General features: G+C 37.6%; 2 protein-coding genes across 2 annotated transcripts in view; both read right to left on the minus strand.

The window, feature by feature from the left end:
- The window catches only part of LOC148104377 (disintegrin and metalloproteinase domain-containing protein 19-like), an 80,352-nt gene extending 79,745 nt beyond the window's left edge, over positions 1-607 (minus strand). Inside the window, exon 1 of the mRNA XM_087838357.1 lies at positions 579-607. Within this exon, the coding sequence (XP_087694483.1) occupies positions 579-607 (29 nt within the window). The remainder of the gene's footprint in view (positions 1-578) is intronic.
- Positions 608-2,120: 1,513 nt separating this feature from the next.
- LOC148104378 (disintegrin and metalloproteinase domain-containing protein 19-like) overlaps positions 2,121-16,452 on the minus strand; it is an 80,109-nt gene continuing 65,777 nt past the window's right edge. The window contains exons 18-22 of the mRNA XM_087837758.1: positions 15,838-15,979; positions 14,280-14,379; positions 8,979-9,203; positions 7,322-7,527; positions 2,121-4,603 (exon numbers count right to left, since the gene is read on the minus strand). Coding sequence (XP_087693884.1) covers positions 4,558-4,603; positions 7,322-7,527; positions 8,979-9,203; positions 14,280-14,379; positions 15,838-15,979 — 719 coding nt within the window. The 3' untranslated portion in view covers positions 2,121-4,557. The remainder of the gene's footprint in view (positions 4,604-7,321; positions 7,528-8,978; positions 9,204-14,279; positions 14,380-15,837; positions 15,980-16,452) is intronic.

Raw genomic sequence — 16,452 nt, forward strand, 5'->3', positions numbered from 1 at the left:
TGAGATGAGGTCTGAACATGGTTACTCCGAATAGAAAAGGGATTCTGAAATCAGACGGGATTACATTCTACAGTCTCGGTTTTGCTTCTAATTAAAGCTTCATGATGTGTTGTTCACTGTGAATTGCATTTGGTTTTTATCTCCATTTTACTGTGCCTCAGCTTTTTTTGGAAAAGGAGTTGTAATCAGTGCATCTCCAGCTGATTTTAACATTATGACAGACTGATCATATTAAATATTATCAGAGATGAATCAGTTTCTTTTTATTGGCAATCCATCTGTAATGAGTTCAGTGCAATGAACAAATTTTTACAGGGTAATTCACCAACTTTAGGTAAGGATTGTTAACTTTATGTAACCGTGTTAGCGGCCCTACTTCTGTTACTGTTATGTGATGTTAAAGGGTTTTCATTTCATATTTTATGTTATACAAGTTTTGTGGACAAATATAAAAAAAAATCTAAAAAAGACTGTTGCAGAAACCTGAAGAGAGAGGTTTAAGACTGGTGAAGGACCTGCAAATAAGGACACTGAGCAGTTGAGTGAATTGCTGACAGGAACAATAGAGAACCAACAACCTTTGGCGAACATATCCTATAATGGCCATCTAGACAGTTCAGATGAGGGATCAAGCACACCTGATTTGAGTATATTAGTGCATTGATTTAGCTATTCTCTCATTTCAGATTATTGTTTTTCATCAACAGCTTTCTCGTTTAATGTGTTCATTTGATCATATGAACTGTTCTTGTGTGTAGGTGGAAGTGAAATGGACAGAACTGCAGAGTTGCAAGGCATAGCTTCCTCAGAAGCTATGATGTGTGCCAGCACTGCTCACAGGAACAGTTCATATGATCAAATGAACACATTAAACGAGACAGCGACACAGACTTACGATGAATGAAAAGCTGGCTATTGAATTTCATTAACACAAGTTGAAGTATCTAAAGGAGGAGCATGAAATGAAAAACAAGATACTCCAAGTAGAATTAGAAATGAAGATGTGAGATGCATCAGTCCCAATATACCAGCAATGAATAAAAAAATGTTTATTACATCATATTGTATGATTCTTTAATATACCGGACACAAATACAGTGTAGAATGTAGTAATTTGACCATGACATGTTCAAGTCCTTGTCTGTGGTTTGTTGGAATTGAAGGCATCTTCTTGGCATGAATCAAAGTGTATTCTGAAGGCACTGAAAATGACTCTTTCAAACAACAAACATGCACTCTACTAGACCCCTTGTGCATATATGAGCTTGGATATAGCACCTTTGATTAGGCGTAAGTGGGTACAAGCATTGTGTAAACTAACATTTCCTTCCTTGTACTGATTTATACCTTGACTGAGGAAGCAGATTTATGTAAGTCTCAATTAACGCTTCTAATTATTCACAAAATGAAGAAGTGGTTTTCTTTAGCTGAGAAAGTTTGCTTATAACCCATTGCAAGTGCATGTATACATGCGTTTCTCACCATTATAATGGCGAGAAACGCATTGACTCGGTGACATCAGTTGTTTTTGTTCAACTTAATAAAGATAGCTGTAATTATTTAAACAAGGCACAGACAAACAAATTTATGCATAAATACTATAGAATTCAGAAAAAAAGTTTAAAAAAACTATTTTTATTTGAAATTCAACTGATAACCTTTTTCTTAAAAAAACAAACAAACTATTACTTGTTAAAAAAAAATTAACTTGACACATACAGTAGGTGGATGGACCTTGATGCCTCACGGCAGACAACACCGACAACCCAGGTTACAAAATACTTACGGGGATGGGCCGTCCTCCACCTGGAGGATGGCCCCTAATCCTCACCACAACATCACCTGGCTGCAATCCACTCTACCAAATTGGCAGACTCACTGCAATAGATACATTTAACTTCAACTGTTTTTTCCTCAAAGCTAATGTCACTGGTACTCTCAACTTGATTTGAAAGAAAGTCTGAAATAATATAAATTACTTTTGATTTAACTTTGAAATTTTTGATTGATTTTAATTTTTATTCATAGTAACCTGAGATTCAAATCCACATCTTTTCTTCATCACTATTCTAACATTCTGTTTTGCTATGCCTATGATGCTCTTCAAGCTCAAACGCTGACATCTTCATAATCCTGTCCTTGATATTGTCTTATACCTATATTTTTCTATCCATTTCCTTTTTAAGTAGACCCTACTACTAATACTTCTCAAAAGACTGGAGCTCAATGGACTAGCCAAAGACCTTACCCTAAGATATAAAACTCTGTATTCATACACTTTTTCAATGGGATTCTATTAACTTTTCCTGAAATAAAGCTTTGACAGCAGTGGTTATAAATATGTCATCTTGCTATGTCCTCTTCTGCTGCTAAGCCTAAATGACACCTGACTGCCATCAGCAGTTTAAAATAATTACCTGATCCAATGAGAAATGTGTAAACATGAGAAACACTACATTGTATTTTCTTTTGTTGAACTTTGGCATGGTTACACATCTCACGATGTGACAAAAGACCTCAGTGTTAACAGTCTACCACATTAGGAAAACAACCAACTTTCCTGTTTATTAAGCTCTGATCTTTAGGATTAGGATTCAACTTTATTGGCATTACACATGTATAAATACAGGGTAATGAAATACAATTTGCATCTAATCAGAAGTGCAAGAGAAGTAAGTGCAATAGGAGCAGATTATATACAGATAGGGGTAGTATAAAAGCCATCTACACTACATTTGGATTAGGCTGAAACAGAAGTAGATTTTGTCTCTGCATAAGTTTGAGGGCCATGGGAATTCGTGAAACAGATCTTACAAGCAGACAAAAGAGAGAAAAATCCTTTGTAATATTTCCACAAAATCTTTATTTTAGATTCATGAAAGTTAAAAAAAGGAGAAAAATAAACCTTGATAGTTTTGTAAAAAATATTTTATGTAATTTTATGATAGGAAAACAAATTTAAATCAAGAAAAACCACCCATGTGTGTCCTGCAGGCCTCATCTACCCCTCCAGCATGTAAACAGTGTTGATAAAAAGCTGCTGTGTCATTAGCTTTCCTATCAACTCATGTGCCAGTATTTCTGAATTTAGACCTCAAACATTGCTCTTATGATAGAATAAATTAGAAAACCTGGAAGTATAGATGAGGTGACTCATAGTAAACTATTTTTCAACTTATTTTCAAGCTTTCAGGACACCTCAGGAATAGGGATGGGTATCATTTAGGTTTTATCCAATACCAGTACCAAACCAGTACTTTTAAAACGGTGCCGGTGCTTAAACGGTGCTCAAACCGGTGCTTAAAGAATGAAGAACACAAACTTTGTCCACAAACTTCTCATGTTTAGCTGTTTTTTTGTAAAAAGATAACAATGTTAGCCTTTTCTGCAGCTATAGGGGATTTATGGTATCACTCTTGGCTGGAAGCAGTGCTTAATCAATGGGGGGGGAAAAAAAACACCAACTTTGTCCAAAAACCTCTCATGTTTAGCAGTTTCCCATTTTTTCTTTGGTCATTTTAGCTTTTTTGGCCAGGGTGAAGGGAGTATCTGCCATCAAACAAGAAGACAGCCGCATGTAACTACGACGCTGTTTGCTAGTTCACCTTACATGCATTAATGTAATAACGTGGTTAGCCTACTCAACGTAAATTACACACGAACAACATTAAGCTACTCACGCAGAGAAGAACGGCTGCTGCTGCCATCATCATCCGTCATCATTTCTGCTACACTGGCAGGCACCACACCCGCAGTAGATGCGCTCGATGTGAGGTCTTGCAGCAAGCTATCAAATACGGTGCATTTCTCTGCTTTTAAAAAAACGCTATGCGTCGCCAGGTGTTTCATCAGATTCGAGGTGTTACCTCCTTTGCACAGCATCACCTTAAAGCACTTGTTGCAGGCTGCTGAGTTTGCATCTTTTGCTGTGAAGTACAGCCAGACTTATGACCGCTTCGCCTTGGGCGTTTTCAATCTGTAGCTCTGCTCTAAAAGAACGTACGTACCTGGGCCCGCCTACTACGCTTGCAAAGGTAAAATGATTGGCTGGAATCCAAAATGTATGACATCTCAGGAAAAAAAAGCACAGAAATAAAGCACCAAAATGTGCGCTGCTTTTCGGTCTGGTTACTACCGTTTATGTCAGATACCCATCCCTATTCAGGAATGACGAGATCTCTTTGGTGGATATAATAAATCATACCACGTGACATGAAACAAACTGTAAACAAAACATAAGTCAGTACAAAATGCATTTTTATAGACGGACATTAGCAAAAACAAAACAAAACCCTAAAAATTAACTGGGTAAATTTGACCATCCCCCAACAATTACACTTGTGTTAGTCTGCAAGGTCTATTTGCACAACCACTTGACCACTTAATCATTGTGGTTAAGTTAGTTTGCTCTGTCTCTCCATTTTCAGTTTTGTGTTTTGTTCTCCTCTAACTTCTGTGATATCTCTGTGGTTCAACAGCCAAAGTCTCTTTAGTGCAAATAGGCTGTCAGCTACTGCCATCTCAAAACAGAGAGGAGAGGCCAGAAGAAGATCATTTTCATGCTGGATGTGAAGCTGTGTTTAATTTGGTGCCTGGAACCGGTCTGAAAAGAGCAGAGAAAAACAAAGATTGTGGTATAACTGATGATCTTTAAATTAATTTTTGTTAGTATTTAAATAAAAATAAAAACTCTTACTCCGTGCATTACTGTACAAACTGCCACTCTAAAATCGTGTACTGCTCAGTCTGCACTGCTGCTCAATCCTGCCACTTTATCCCATTTGTAATACCCCCCCACCCACACCCAAATACATGTCAGCAGTCACATTTCTATTTAAGATTTCTTTATCTTCTACTTGATCCATTCTCAATCATCCAGGAAAGTAAATCTCCAAAAATCAATTCTGTTCATCTGTTCGTAGCGTTTTGTGGGAGAAACGTTTCGTCATCATCCAACTGACTTCTTCAGTCTCAGCTGACTGCAGGTTTCCCCAATCTTATAAACAGTACATTTGCATAATGACTGAAACCAGCCCACTGAAGGAACAATGGGCTGGGAGGTCAGTTCCTTAATCATAATTATGCAAATTCTCATGACCATTGATCAACAACCACTGAGCAAAACCTACTGATCAAAACCCACTGATCAATGACCATGAGTACCATTCACAGAGAGTTGGGGAATGGCTGCAATCACAGCATTGTAAGATGGTGAAAGATGTACCCTTAGGCCCCCTCCTCGATTCAGAGATGGTCTTTCCCTTTTCAAACATAAACTAAATTGTGTTTAAACAATTTGACATTATTTTTCATAATGTCATTAATAGAGATGGACCGATCCGATATTACGTATCGGTCCGATACTGACCTAAATTACTGGATCGGATATCGGAGAGAAATAAAAAATGCAATCCGATCCATTAAATATCAAAAAAACACCTCACAAAACTTGCGACTTGGCGTAACTCGGCTCATAACCGTAGCACGGCGGAGCAGTGTGGTCACGTGATATAGCGGCTGTGTGTATTTGTAGCCTTGCTAGCAAACATTTCATCTCCGAGGAAGTTATCTCAGATAGAAGTAAAGCAAGTGTGTAAGTTCATCTCTGAATGTTTGTAAAGCATTCCCGCGTTAAGCTTAACAACCGATATATGGAGCGACTGCCTCTCTCTCTCTCTCCTGCTGCTACTTCAATCGTGAAACTGCTTAATGATCAGCTGATCGGCTTTTCTGTCGCGAGTCCGTCTCTCTTCTTTGTTTTTGGCCCACTTTGCACCAGACAGAGGAAACCAGCGGCTGAACAACAGCAGCACGTTTAACCTTGACAAGCTGTTGTTAGAATTTATTTATTATTACTTTGTACACCAGGATCCTTTTCTACTTAGCTGACTGCTGGTAACTGTGCAGGGGCGGATCTAGCAAAGTTTAGCCAGGGGGGCCGATAGGGCATTAACAGGGAAAAGGGGGCACAAAGACATACTTTTCTTTCTTATTCTCATTTAAAATGTCGAGCTTTTAATAAATAATTATCTGAATCTTACACCCAAAGTTTTAATCTGATGTAAAATGTATAGAAGTCCATTACTGTATATAGTAACTGTTGAGTCTAATATACCCTAGTAAGCTATACTACTTTTTCCTTTGGGAAGGTACCATCTGTGCAGTCTGCAATTCTGTTGAAGAAAGATGTTGAATCTATTTAATTATTCTTGAAAAATAATTGATTTCTGTGCCTTTTCTTTCACCCTGCATCAAATTAAAGTTGATTACATTGATTAAGCATCATGAGGAAGAGGGTGGTTCCCTATTTTCTTTTGCTGGGAGTTTGCAACCCTATTAGTTAGGTTGCTTACTCTTTAAAATACCAGAATAGGGAGGATGGAGTAGGTTTAACTTTATTAGATTGATCAGTATTGCTGATCTATGAAATATTTTGGGTGCAGTGTGTTTTTTTTACATACAGGTATAACAGAATAGCTTTAGTGTTGTTGTTGTTTTTTAACTTGAGTATAAACTTATACAAAAAGCAGCAAGATATTAAAAAAACAGTTTTATTGATTAAAAAACACACTATATCGGATTCATATCTGTATCGGCAGATATCCAAATTTATGATATCGGTATCGGTATCGGACATAAAAAAGTGGTATCGTGCCATCTCTAGTCATTAAGTCTCATTTACAGAGCCAAAGCAGAAAAATCCTCGTAATTAGTCCTGTGAGTAAATTAAATTTGGATGGACTGAGTCCTGTACAGAAATCTAACAGTCACAGAGCAACAATGTCCCTTTATTACCATGAACATACATGTGCACATCGGTGTGCACACACACATTACACTGCATTTTAATTGGATTCTATTTCAGTAACACTGTCCTTTTGGTACAAATAACTAGATTTAATCTGCTTGGAAATACGTCCTACTGAACTCCCATTAATGCTTTTTTAAAATGTTCAAAGTTTTTCTGTAAACATTTTTGGGGTTGTAGGGGTGGGTATTTGATCACTCTACAACCCCTACAAAGTTTTTATTGTAAAATGTTTTACAGAAAAAAATTATAATGCTTTTTTAAAATGTTCAATGGGAGTTCAGTTTCCTATTTCATGCAAATCAATTTAAAACTTTTTTTTGTAATTCGTTTCTTCGCAGAATTTTCTGGTTGACATTCAGTCTTTCCAATAAAATAAAACTGGATACAAATTAGAGACTGAGCCGCTGATTGTAAGTTTGTTCACTTATAAATGGCCTGTATATAAAGAAATGAACAAATAATGATTCTGCAGAGTCACGTACAGTGGGAAAAATAATTGTGTTAACCCACCTGATAGCTCTCAAAGGTGGGATGGCAGAGACTTTGCCCACAGGTTTAGGTCCTGCTGCTGAGGGCATCATGACCAGTAGGCCTGGAGGGGCTTTGGAGAGTGAGGTCTGGACTGGAGTCACTTGGGGGGAGACTGCTCTGGTAGGGCTCAAGGGGAGAGGCCTCTGAGGAGGGAATTGGGGTGTGGGCTGCAGGTCAGACACCAACTAAAAGAAAGATATTAGTTTTATGTATATTACTGAACAGTGACATGCAAAATGTTTTTGGAGGTTGGTAGCTTATATCCACTTATAAATCAAAAGAATTACTGACTAAAGGTAAACATTATATAAAGTTGGCTGGCCAATCAAGTTCTTGGCAATTAATCTGCTGCATTCAGTCACTGCTGCTTGTGCACTTTTCCCTTTTCTGTTCTTTTAATATGCTTTAATACAGCACTATTAGCTCTTACACTTAAAACAGCACTAAGATCTTCTCTCTCTCATATACATACATACATACGTATGTATATCTGTGTACGTATATGTACACGAGAAGCTAGAGAAGTACGAAGGGCTCAGAGAAGAGCTCGAGAAGATGTGGAGGGTGAAGGTAACAGTGGTCCCAGTGGTAATAAGAGCACTAGGCTCAGTGACTCCCAAGCTAGGTGAGTGGCTCCAGCAGATCCCAGGAACAGCATCCGAGATCTCTGTCCAGAAGAGTGCAGTCAGAACATCTAAGATACTGCACAGGACCATTGAGCTCGCAGGCCTCGGGTAGAGGACCCAAGCTTGAAGGACAGACTGCCCGCAGGAGCGAGAGGGGAATTTTTACTTTATGTGGGTTACAGTTGCTTCAATATAGTAAAACAGTAACAGACTAAACTATTTAACAATATAATACAATATGTTACAGCTTTACAAATTTAAGAAATAGCACAACATATACAAATCACTCAATAATAAATATCAAGAATTGACGGAGGTGATTATAAATAAATATTCAAGAATGTTTACAAGAATATTACTGAGCAGAAAAGAGCATGTGCAATAAAGGGTGTAACGATGTAATGATTTCCTGTTTCGTTCAGTGGTGCTTTTTTGTAATCTCAGTGTCCCACTGAATGTGCTCCTGTGACTAGCCAGCGCGTCATGGAGTGGGTGGGAGGTATTATCAGATTTCAAACATGCCTTATTAAAGTTGCAAGCAACAACATGGATGTCCTCTGGGAGCTCTCTCTGCTAAACAATGGTAATTATGGCTACTGTTAGCTTCCGAGGTCGAGAAAAGGGCCTGTACTGAATAGACAAAGCTTTTAAGTCCAGTGAGCAGTAAGGGTCTACAATTTTACTGTTAATACACCAGTCCACTCCTTCCATTGCCGGAGTTTTTATTGAGATTGCAGAAACATGCGGCAGAAATTAGCTCTCTCCAAAGGTTGATTAGACACTCCCTTAGAGAGAGGGTGAAGAATTCAGTCATTTGAGAAGGTTACAGAAAAGAGCTGCTGCTCCTCCATATCAAAAGGAGGCAATTGAGGTGATTTGGGCATCTGTCTAGGATGCCTTCCCTTGTCTAGGTAATTTGCATTTTTGCTTGTCTAAAGCTCCTGTCCTCTGTAGATTGTTTTGAGTTTATATGCCCTGACTTTTTCCTTACACTCTAGAAAGGGACTTACCAGGGGAGATCGTGCTGGAGTAAGGGGTAGAGGTTTCTGTGGCGGGCTCAGTCTCTGAGGTCTTGGTGGGGATTTGGGTGGTGCTACTGGATGCTTGCCAGTTGGAAGAGACCGTGGACCACCCTTGGCAAATGAGGCAGGTCTCAGAGGTCGCACTATGTTGACTGGGTGGGTGCCATTTGGGCTTGGTCTAAGAGATGGAACCTCTTTGCTGGTGTGAGAAATCTACAATTACAGGAAATTCAGTTAAATTCCATATATATATATATATATATATATATATATATATATATATATATATATATATATATATATATATACACCAAATCACAACAACAGTCACTTCAAACCTAACAGAAAAACAGCTTCAAATCATTTCACAGAGAGAAGAACAGGAGAGAAGAACTCATATGGGCATTTATTTCCTACTTTGATCATGAAGAGAAAGAATGCATACTTTACCATTAGGAGAATCTTATTCATAAAACAACAGTGATATAATAGACTTAACATTAATTCATGACATTTTTTGGTTCTTTGCTTTTTCTTTAGACCTACAGTTATAAATAAAACTCGAAGAAGCTTTTTAATATCTCTTCAACATGCCTTCTATACACATAGCTGACTCTTTCTCTGACATATGAAAGTGCAAAGTAATTACAGAGGAGATTAACTAGGATCTGTGAAAACACTTTTATGCAAAATAAGTCAACACATAGATGTTTTTGGTTGTTTGATGATGATAATTGATCGATGTAAATTCCATTTCAAAGCCAGCAGAGGTTAGAGCTTGTGTGTGTGTACCAATGGGCCCCTGGACATGTTTCTGTCAGAGGCATTTGCTACATAATGAGATATCATGTAAGTAAAGTGTGTAGGTTAAATTCATGACTTTAATGATAATGGTAATATTAATTCTTTTTTTCTTTTTTCTTTTACAATATTTTTATTGGTTTTGCAACAGCATACAAAGATTTGTTTTCACAGTAATGTGACGCAGTAGTACGAACACTTTTACCCCCTCACCTCCCATCCCTGCTCTTTCCCAAACCTACATCAAATAAAAACACATGAAGTATACATACATTAGTACAATATGTGGCATTTATACAATGGAAGGAAACAAAAAGAAGGAAAAAAACAAAATAGAAATAGCTAGCACAAACTAAACAATTTTCACCTCATCCACACTCCTGCAGTTGTCCGATATTTGCTTCTTTTATAAAGTTTTTAAATGGCTTCCAAATATCATCAAAATATGTTAACTTGTATTTAAGAAAAATATGTTATCCTTTCAATTACCATACATTGTGCCAAAGAATTTATCCAAGCACCAATAGCAGGAGGATCAGATTTTTTCCAGTTTAATGCAATTATACGTTTTGCCTGTAATGTACAATAATCCATAAACTTAATTTGATGGGCTCTTAGTTTAAGATTTTTAGAATAAATTTGTAGTAGCAACATTTCTGCATCTAAAACATTCTTTGTAGTTAAAATTTGGGGTTTTTTTGGTTATCACTTCCTGCCAAAATGCATGGACAATTCTGCATTCCCATATACAGTGGAAAGATATCCCACAGGCTTCTCCACATTTAAAACATCTATTTGGAATTTTGTTGTTATATATATTCAATATCACCAGTGTTACATATGTCTGCATGATCCAGTTGTTTTGTAATAGCGTTAGGTTACTATTAATCGATTATTTTTGTGATTTTAAGCAAATTGACTTCCATGTCTCCTCAGAAATATTAATATTTAGGTCATTTCTCCAAGATTCTAACTTAGAAGCTGATGTTTCTGGAGAGGCCGAGACAATCCAGTTATAGAATGTTGAAATTAAGCCTTTGTTACAACATTTTTTCACCATTAACTCCTCTAAATTAGTTAACTAGGGAACATTAAGAGACTGATTTTGCATGGAAGAAATTAAGCTTCTAATCTGTAAATACTTAAAGAAATGTTTTTTTTGGAATTTGAAATTTTGAGACTAAATCCTCAAATGAAACCATTATTCCATCACAAAAAAGATCATTTTCCTGGTACAAATAAAGCATTTCCCCAAATAGGACTAAACTGAGAGAGATTATTCTTAATATTCACCATTTCTTTTATTGTAAATCAAACTTCAATCATATTTCAGACTATAGGATTATTTGTTTCTTTCTTTAATTGTTTTGGCTGTGCAGAGTATAAGTACAAGTTTAATGGCATTTTAAGAGAATTTGCTTCCATCCCCACCCAAGAAGGGATATTTTGGGATGAAAAATAAAACATTATTGTCCTTAGTTGAATAGCCAGATAGTACCAGTAAAAATTGGGGCATTTCAACCCCCCTGTATCGAAGGGAAGATACAACAAAGACAAGCGAATGCGGGGATGCTTCTTGTTCCAAATAAACTCTCTGATTAATGACGCTACTTTGGTAAACAATCCAGTGGGACATTCTGAAACATATACAAGAGTTTAGGTCAGGGGTCAGCAACCTTTTACACCCAAAGCCATTTGGACCCAGTTTCCATGCAAAAGAAAACACTGGTAGCCGCAAATACTTTTTGACATCTAAAATGAAGATAACACTTTATATATTGTTTTTTACCTTTATGCTTTGTGTGAACAACTAAGGTGTGCTGCTTATGAAATCCATGAAGTGCTACAGAGAAAATTACATTTTATTTATGTAATCAACACATTTTGAACTCTTAAAGAAATATAACAAAAGGAAAGACACCCAGCTGAACTAAAATGACCCATGTAGCAAACAAAAACTGTTGAGCCGCCACCCTTATATCGCCTTTGGGCTGTTGGGCCTTGACCTGACTTTTAAAAAAAATAATTGGAAAAAAAAGCACTATGCTGCTGAAAAATAAAAAATAGATATTTGCAAAATTTTGCCTAAATATGTATTTTACCAGGTTAATGTGTGTGGCGGGGCGTGGTCTGCGGCACCGCTTCAGGGGAGGCGGACGCACCTGAGCGACACAACAGCAATCACGCCTCGCTGCCTTTACGTCTGCGCTATCTTGTGTACTCTTGTGTTGTTGGTGGTGTATGTCAGGCTGTGAGCTGAAAAGCTACAGCCGGCTGTATGCGTACAGCAACCGTGTGTGAAAAGTGGTCAATATAGAGATGCTGAAAAGCGTGTTCATGCAAACATCGTCGGGTCTGCCGTGATATGTTTACAATGGGACTTCTGCTCCTGATCCTCTGCGCACAGCGTCTGTCATCTGTCAGCTGTCATTTGTCAGGCTTGAACGGTGTTTGTCTTTAACATAGTTCACGGTGGAGAATAGCTGCTGACATAATGTGGATCCGAAAATCCATAATTGGCCTATCTGGGGTTGAAAGTCTCGATAAATGCACGGCATTTCGGTGGGTATACCGGCTTCCGTGAGTGTCACTCTTATTTTGAGCGATGAAAAAAATAACAGAATATAATTTTATGTTTATATTTCAATATCACAATAATCTTCCAATTTAGAACTACAAGTTAAAAAGAACTAACATAAATAAAATACACTTCAGCTAAATACTTCTAATTTATTTTCCCAAACCACGCAGAGCCGCAGTATAAGGACTAAAGAGCCGCAGGTTGCCGACCCCTGGTTTAGGTAATACATTCATTTTAAGAACACTTATCCTTCCAATAATAGATAATGGTAAACTTATACAACGCTCCAGATCATTGGAAATTTTCTGTAGAATTGTATTATAGTTAAGTAGGGCCACATCTTTTAGTGAAGGAACTATTTTAATGCCTAGATAAGTGAATTCAGAATTAACAGTAAAGCCAGTTATATTCGGACTTACGTTTTGACTATATTCTTGTTTAAGTAACATTAATGATGATTTTGTTACATTTATTTTATACCCTGAGAAGGCCCCAAACCGGTCTATTAAATCCTTTACTGCAGACACAGAAGTTTTTAGTTGCTTTAAAAATAATATGACATCATCATCAAATAAAGCGATTCTATGCTCCTTTCTACCAATCTTAACACCTTGTATTTGTCCACTGGTTCTAACACCTATTCCCAAAGGTTCAATTTTAAATTCATCAATTCATTTTAAAGTATTTTTTTGTATACATTTTTGTGTTAGTATTTCCTAAGAGAAATTAAAGCTAGATAAAAGCAACATAAAAGATAACAAAATGAAATCCATGCAGTGGAAGCTTTCATCATCAATCTTCTACTCACTCTGTATCAGTAAGGGAGTCTCCTTCTCCACTTTCCTATTTGAAACTCCTATACCACCTCATTCTCAAGTTACCACATTCACAAACTTGGGTGTTCATGCTGCCTGTTCATCCACCAACCTGACAGGGTGATGCCAAAACCCCATCGGCCATTTATGGCTGAGGGGTAAAAACTCTGAGATACCAACATTCGTTATGTGTGCAGTACATGTGTGCATTTTGTATCTTATAAGTCAGATATTTAACATTTGCGCAACATTAATCGTCTCAGTCCTTTTCTCCCCCCACATGTCACTGCCATTCTTGTCCACAGCCTTGTTACTTCCTGGATTGATTATTGTAATTCACTTCTTTTTGGTCTTACTCAAAAATCCATCCCATGCTGCCCGTATCATCACCAGGACCCCTTCTGCCCACCACATCACTCCTGTCCTGCAGCAGCTTCATTGGCTCCCGGTCAAATATCGCATCAATTTCAAAATACTCTTGTACACATTTAAGGCTATTCATCATCTCTCTCCTCCATATCTCTCTGACCTGGTTAAGATCACCGCCCCATCTCGTTGTCTCAGATCTTCTTCTTCCCTTTCACTCTCCGTCCCTTCCCCCGTTTTGCAACCATGGGGAGCCGGGCTTTCAGCTGCTCTGCTCCACGACTCTGGAATTCCCAACCTCCTGATTTAAGAAACATCTCTTCCTTCTCTCTCTTTAAGTCCAAACTCAAAACTTACTTGTTCAAAATAGCCTCTCCTATTTTATTTGTTTATGTCTTATGCTTTTATGATTGTGTAAACTGCTTGCTTTTATGTTGCTTTTATTCTACTGTGTACAGTGACCTTGAGTGTTTTGAAAGGCGCTTTCAAATAAAATGTATTATTATTATTATTATTATATTAAAATGTTAACTTTAGGCTGATATTAAGACATAGGATGCTAAAACAATAATTTGACAAACTGAATATTTAATTCAATATGAAGGTTAACCTCATGGACACTCAGTTATTCATTCACAGAAAAACAGTCATCACCCTACTCCCATTTCCTCCTTCCCTTTCTTTTGTTTTATTTTGTAACACACTAGAAACACACATATCACTCACCCCCTTGTGGCCATTAACTGTGTTGATTGGTCCTACAACTTTCAGGTGAAAGGCAGGATTAAGGTGGCCATTCTTTCGTTTATCTGCTGATCCCTCCATCCTGAGCACAGAAAGACAAAAAAATAAACAAGAGCCTGTTGCATGGAAGATGTACAGCTTCATCACTTTGCTCATTCGGACATTCCTGGTTTTATGGCTCAAATTGAGAAATAAGAAAACTAGAACGGAACACGAAGCACATCCAGTGATTAGACAAGTCTAACTGAGTGAGATGGTTCTTTTACAAAGCTACCATCTTAGAAATAATTTGTTATAACCAGTCTATGGAATTTCTGTTTGTGTTTGTGATACCTTTGTTTGTTCATACTGAGAAACAAAAAGAGAAAAAAATACCCCTCATTCATAAAAATGCCCCATGCTGTATCACACTGACAACCTTCGGCTTACAAGTGAGACATTAGCGATTGGTAAGTATGCCAATGGAGGGGGCAGCACTATGGTCTGTTACAAAGACAGAGGCGAACCAATCAACAAATCATATTAAAATGGTTTACTGGCACCATTTTGGTTCAGGGTGCCTCTCATTCTGTACAAGTCATCGACCCTGGATCAGCAAAACAGCCCAGACCATCACACTTCCTCCTCCATGTTTGACAGCTGATGTCACACACTGTGGAATCACCCCACTCGACGGTGTACAAAGATCCTGCGTGATGAATCGAAGACTTCAAATTTTGATTCATCAGCCCATTATACTCTGGTATTCAGTAGTCTAATTGCAGTGTTTCATGGTTGAGGCAAGCCTCTTTGTCTTATTCTGATGCCTTAGCAATGGCTTTCTTGCCGCAACTCGTCCTGTCAAACCTGCAGCTTGAAGACCACGATTAAAGTGTACTTGAAGCTGTTTTCCTGTGAGCAACCTATTACGCAAGCTGTTAACTCTCAGAAACTTGTCCTCTGATTCATTTGTGGTTTGGGGTCTGCAGATCTCTTCCTGTCAGTTTGTTTCTGAGTGCCTTTTGATGGTGAAAGAAACCACAGTGTGTTCCAACACTACTTTTATGCAGACAGAGGGGGTTGGAAGTAATCCAGAAAAGTTGCGAACACCTGTAGGAATTAGTAGTACCAGCTTTTAACGCTCAATTAACCTCCACTGCTGCAGAACTGCTTTAAATTGTTAACCCATTTTGTGTTCCCTGAAAAAGGCATTTTTCTGTCATTCTAAAATGTACATTATTTTTCAGTTTTGAGTTGCCTTGCCTGGCAGTTTACCACTTACCTTTGTAGCATTTCAGCTATTCATTTGACTTGAATGACTTAAACTGCAAATAATTGCAAAAAGTTGGGGTGTTCTAAAACTTTTGACTGGTAGTAAACCTTGCAAGGTTTCTAATTTGCACAAAGAGCATCACAATACACCAGTGCATATTATATAGTTTTACTTGCTAGACCCCAAAATGAAAATGCTACTTTTTAAAATTCTAGGCTTTCCTCTTTTTGTTGTATCAAGAAAATGTAGTGTTAAGAAACAGACAAACAGTGGAAAGACAGACAGTACTTCTTGCATGTGTTCTTTTTTCTTTGGGAAAGCCACTTATGGTAATAAGAAGTCTTGATCCGGTGGCAGTAGAAGACCAGCAGCACTGCAGGTAAAACCACCAAGAAGGCAAACAACAGTCCAGCCACCAGACCCGCCTGACCTGTTGACATACACAAACACATATATACATACACACTAATGTGTTTACTAGTATATTTATATGGCAATTGAAAAACTTTAATTTAGATCAGCAAGTATCAAGGAAAAAGGGCCATCCATGTCAAAATTTTCTGTTTACTTCTAGTGATCGAACATTCTGAGCCTGTCAGCGAGTCAGATGGAAAAACAATGTTAACTATAAAGTTATGTATATTTTTTTGTCTTTTTATTTTGTTTATTTTCAGAGTGAGTATTAAGCTGTAGCAGGCAGCGGGTAAAGCCCAGGCTTGTGAAAGACCGGAGAAAAAGGAGGAGGAATAGAAAAAAGAAATGGACATGACAGAGAAAGAGAAAGGGAGAGAAAGACTTTGACTTTTAACACTTTATTTACACCACATTAAAAAGAAAAACCACGAAAAAGTCAAACCTAACAGAAAGTTGCTACTACATCAACAACATCAATATGCACTAACC

Source organism: Neolamprologus brichardi, chromosome 3 (genome assembly GCF_056152115.1).
Source record: "Neolamprologus brichardi isolate AB-2024 chromosome 3, ASM5615211v1, whole genome shotgun sequence".
In the NCBI taxonomy this organism is placed as follows: Eukaryota; Metazoa; Chordata; class Actinopteri; order Cichliformes; family Cichlidae; genus Neolamprologus; species Neolamprologus brichardi.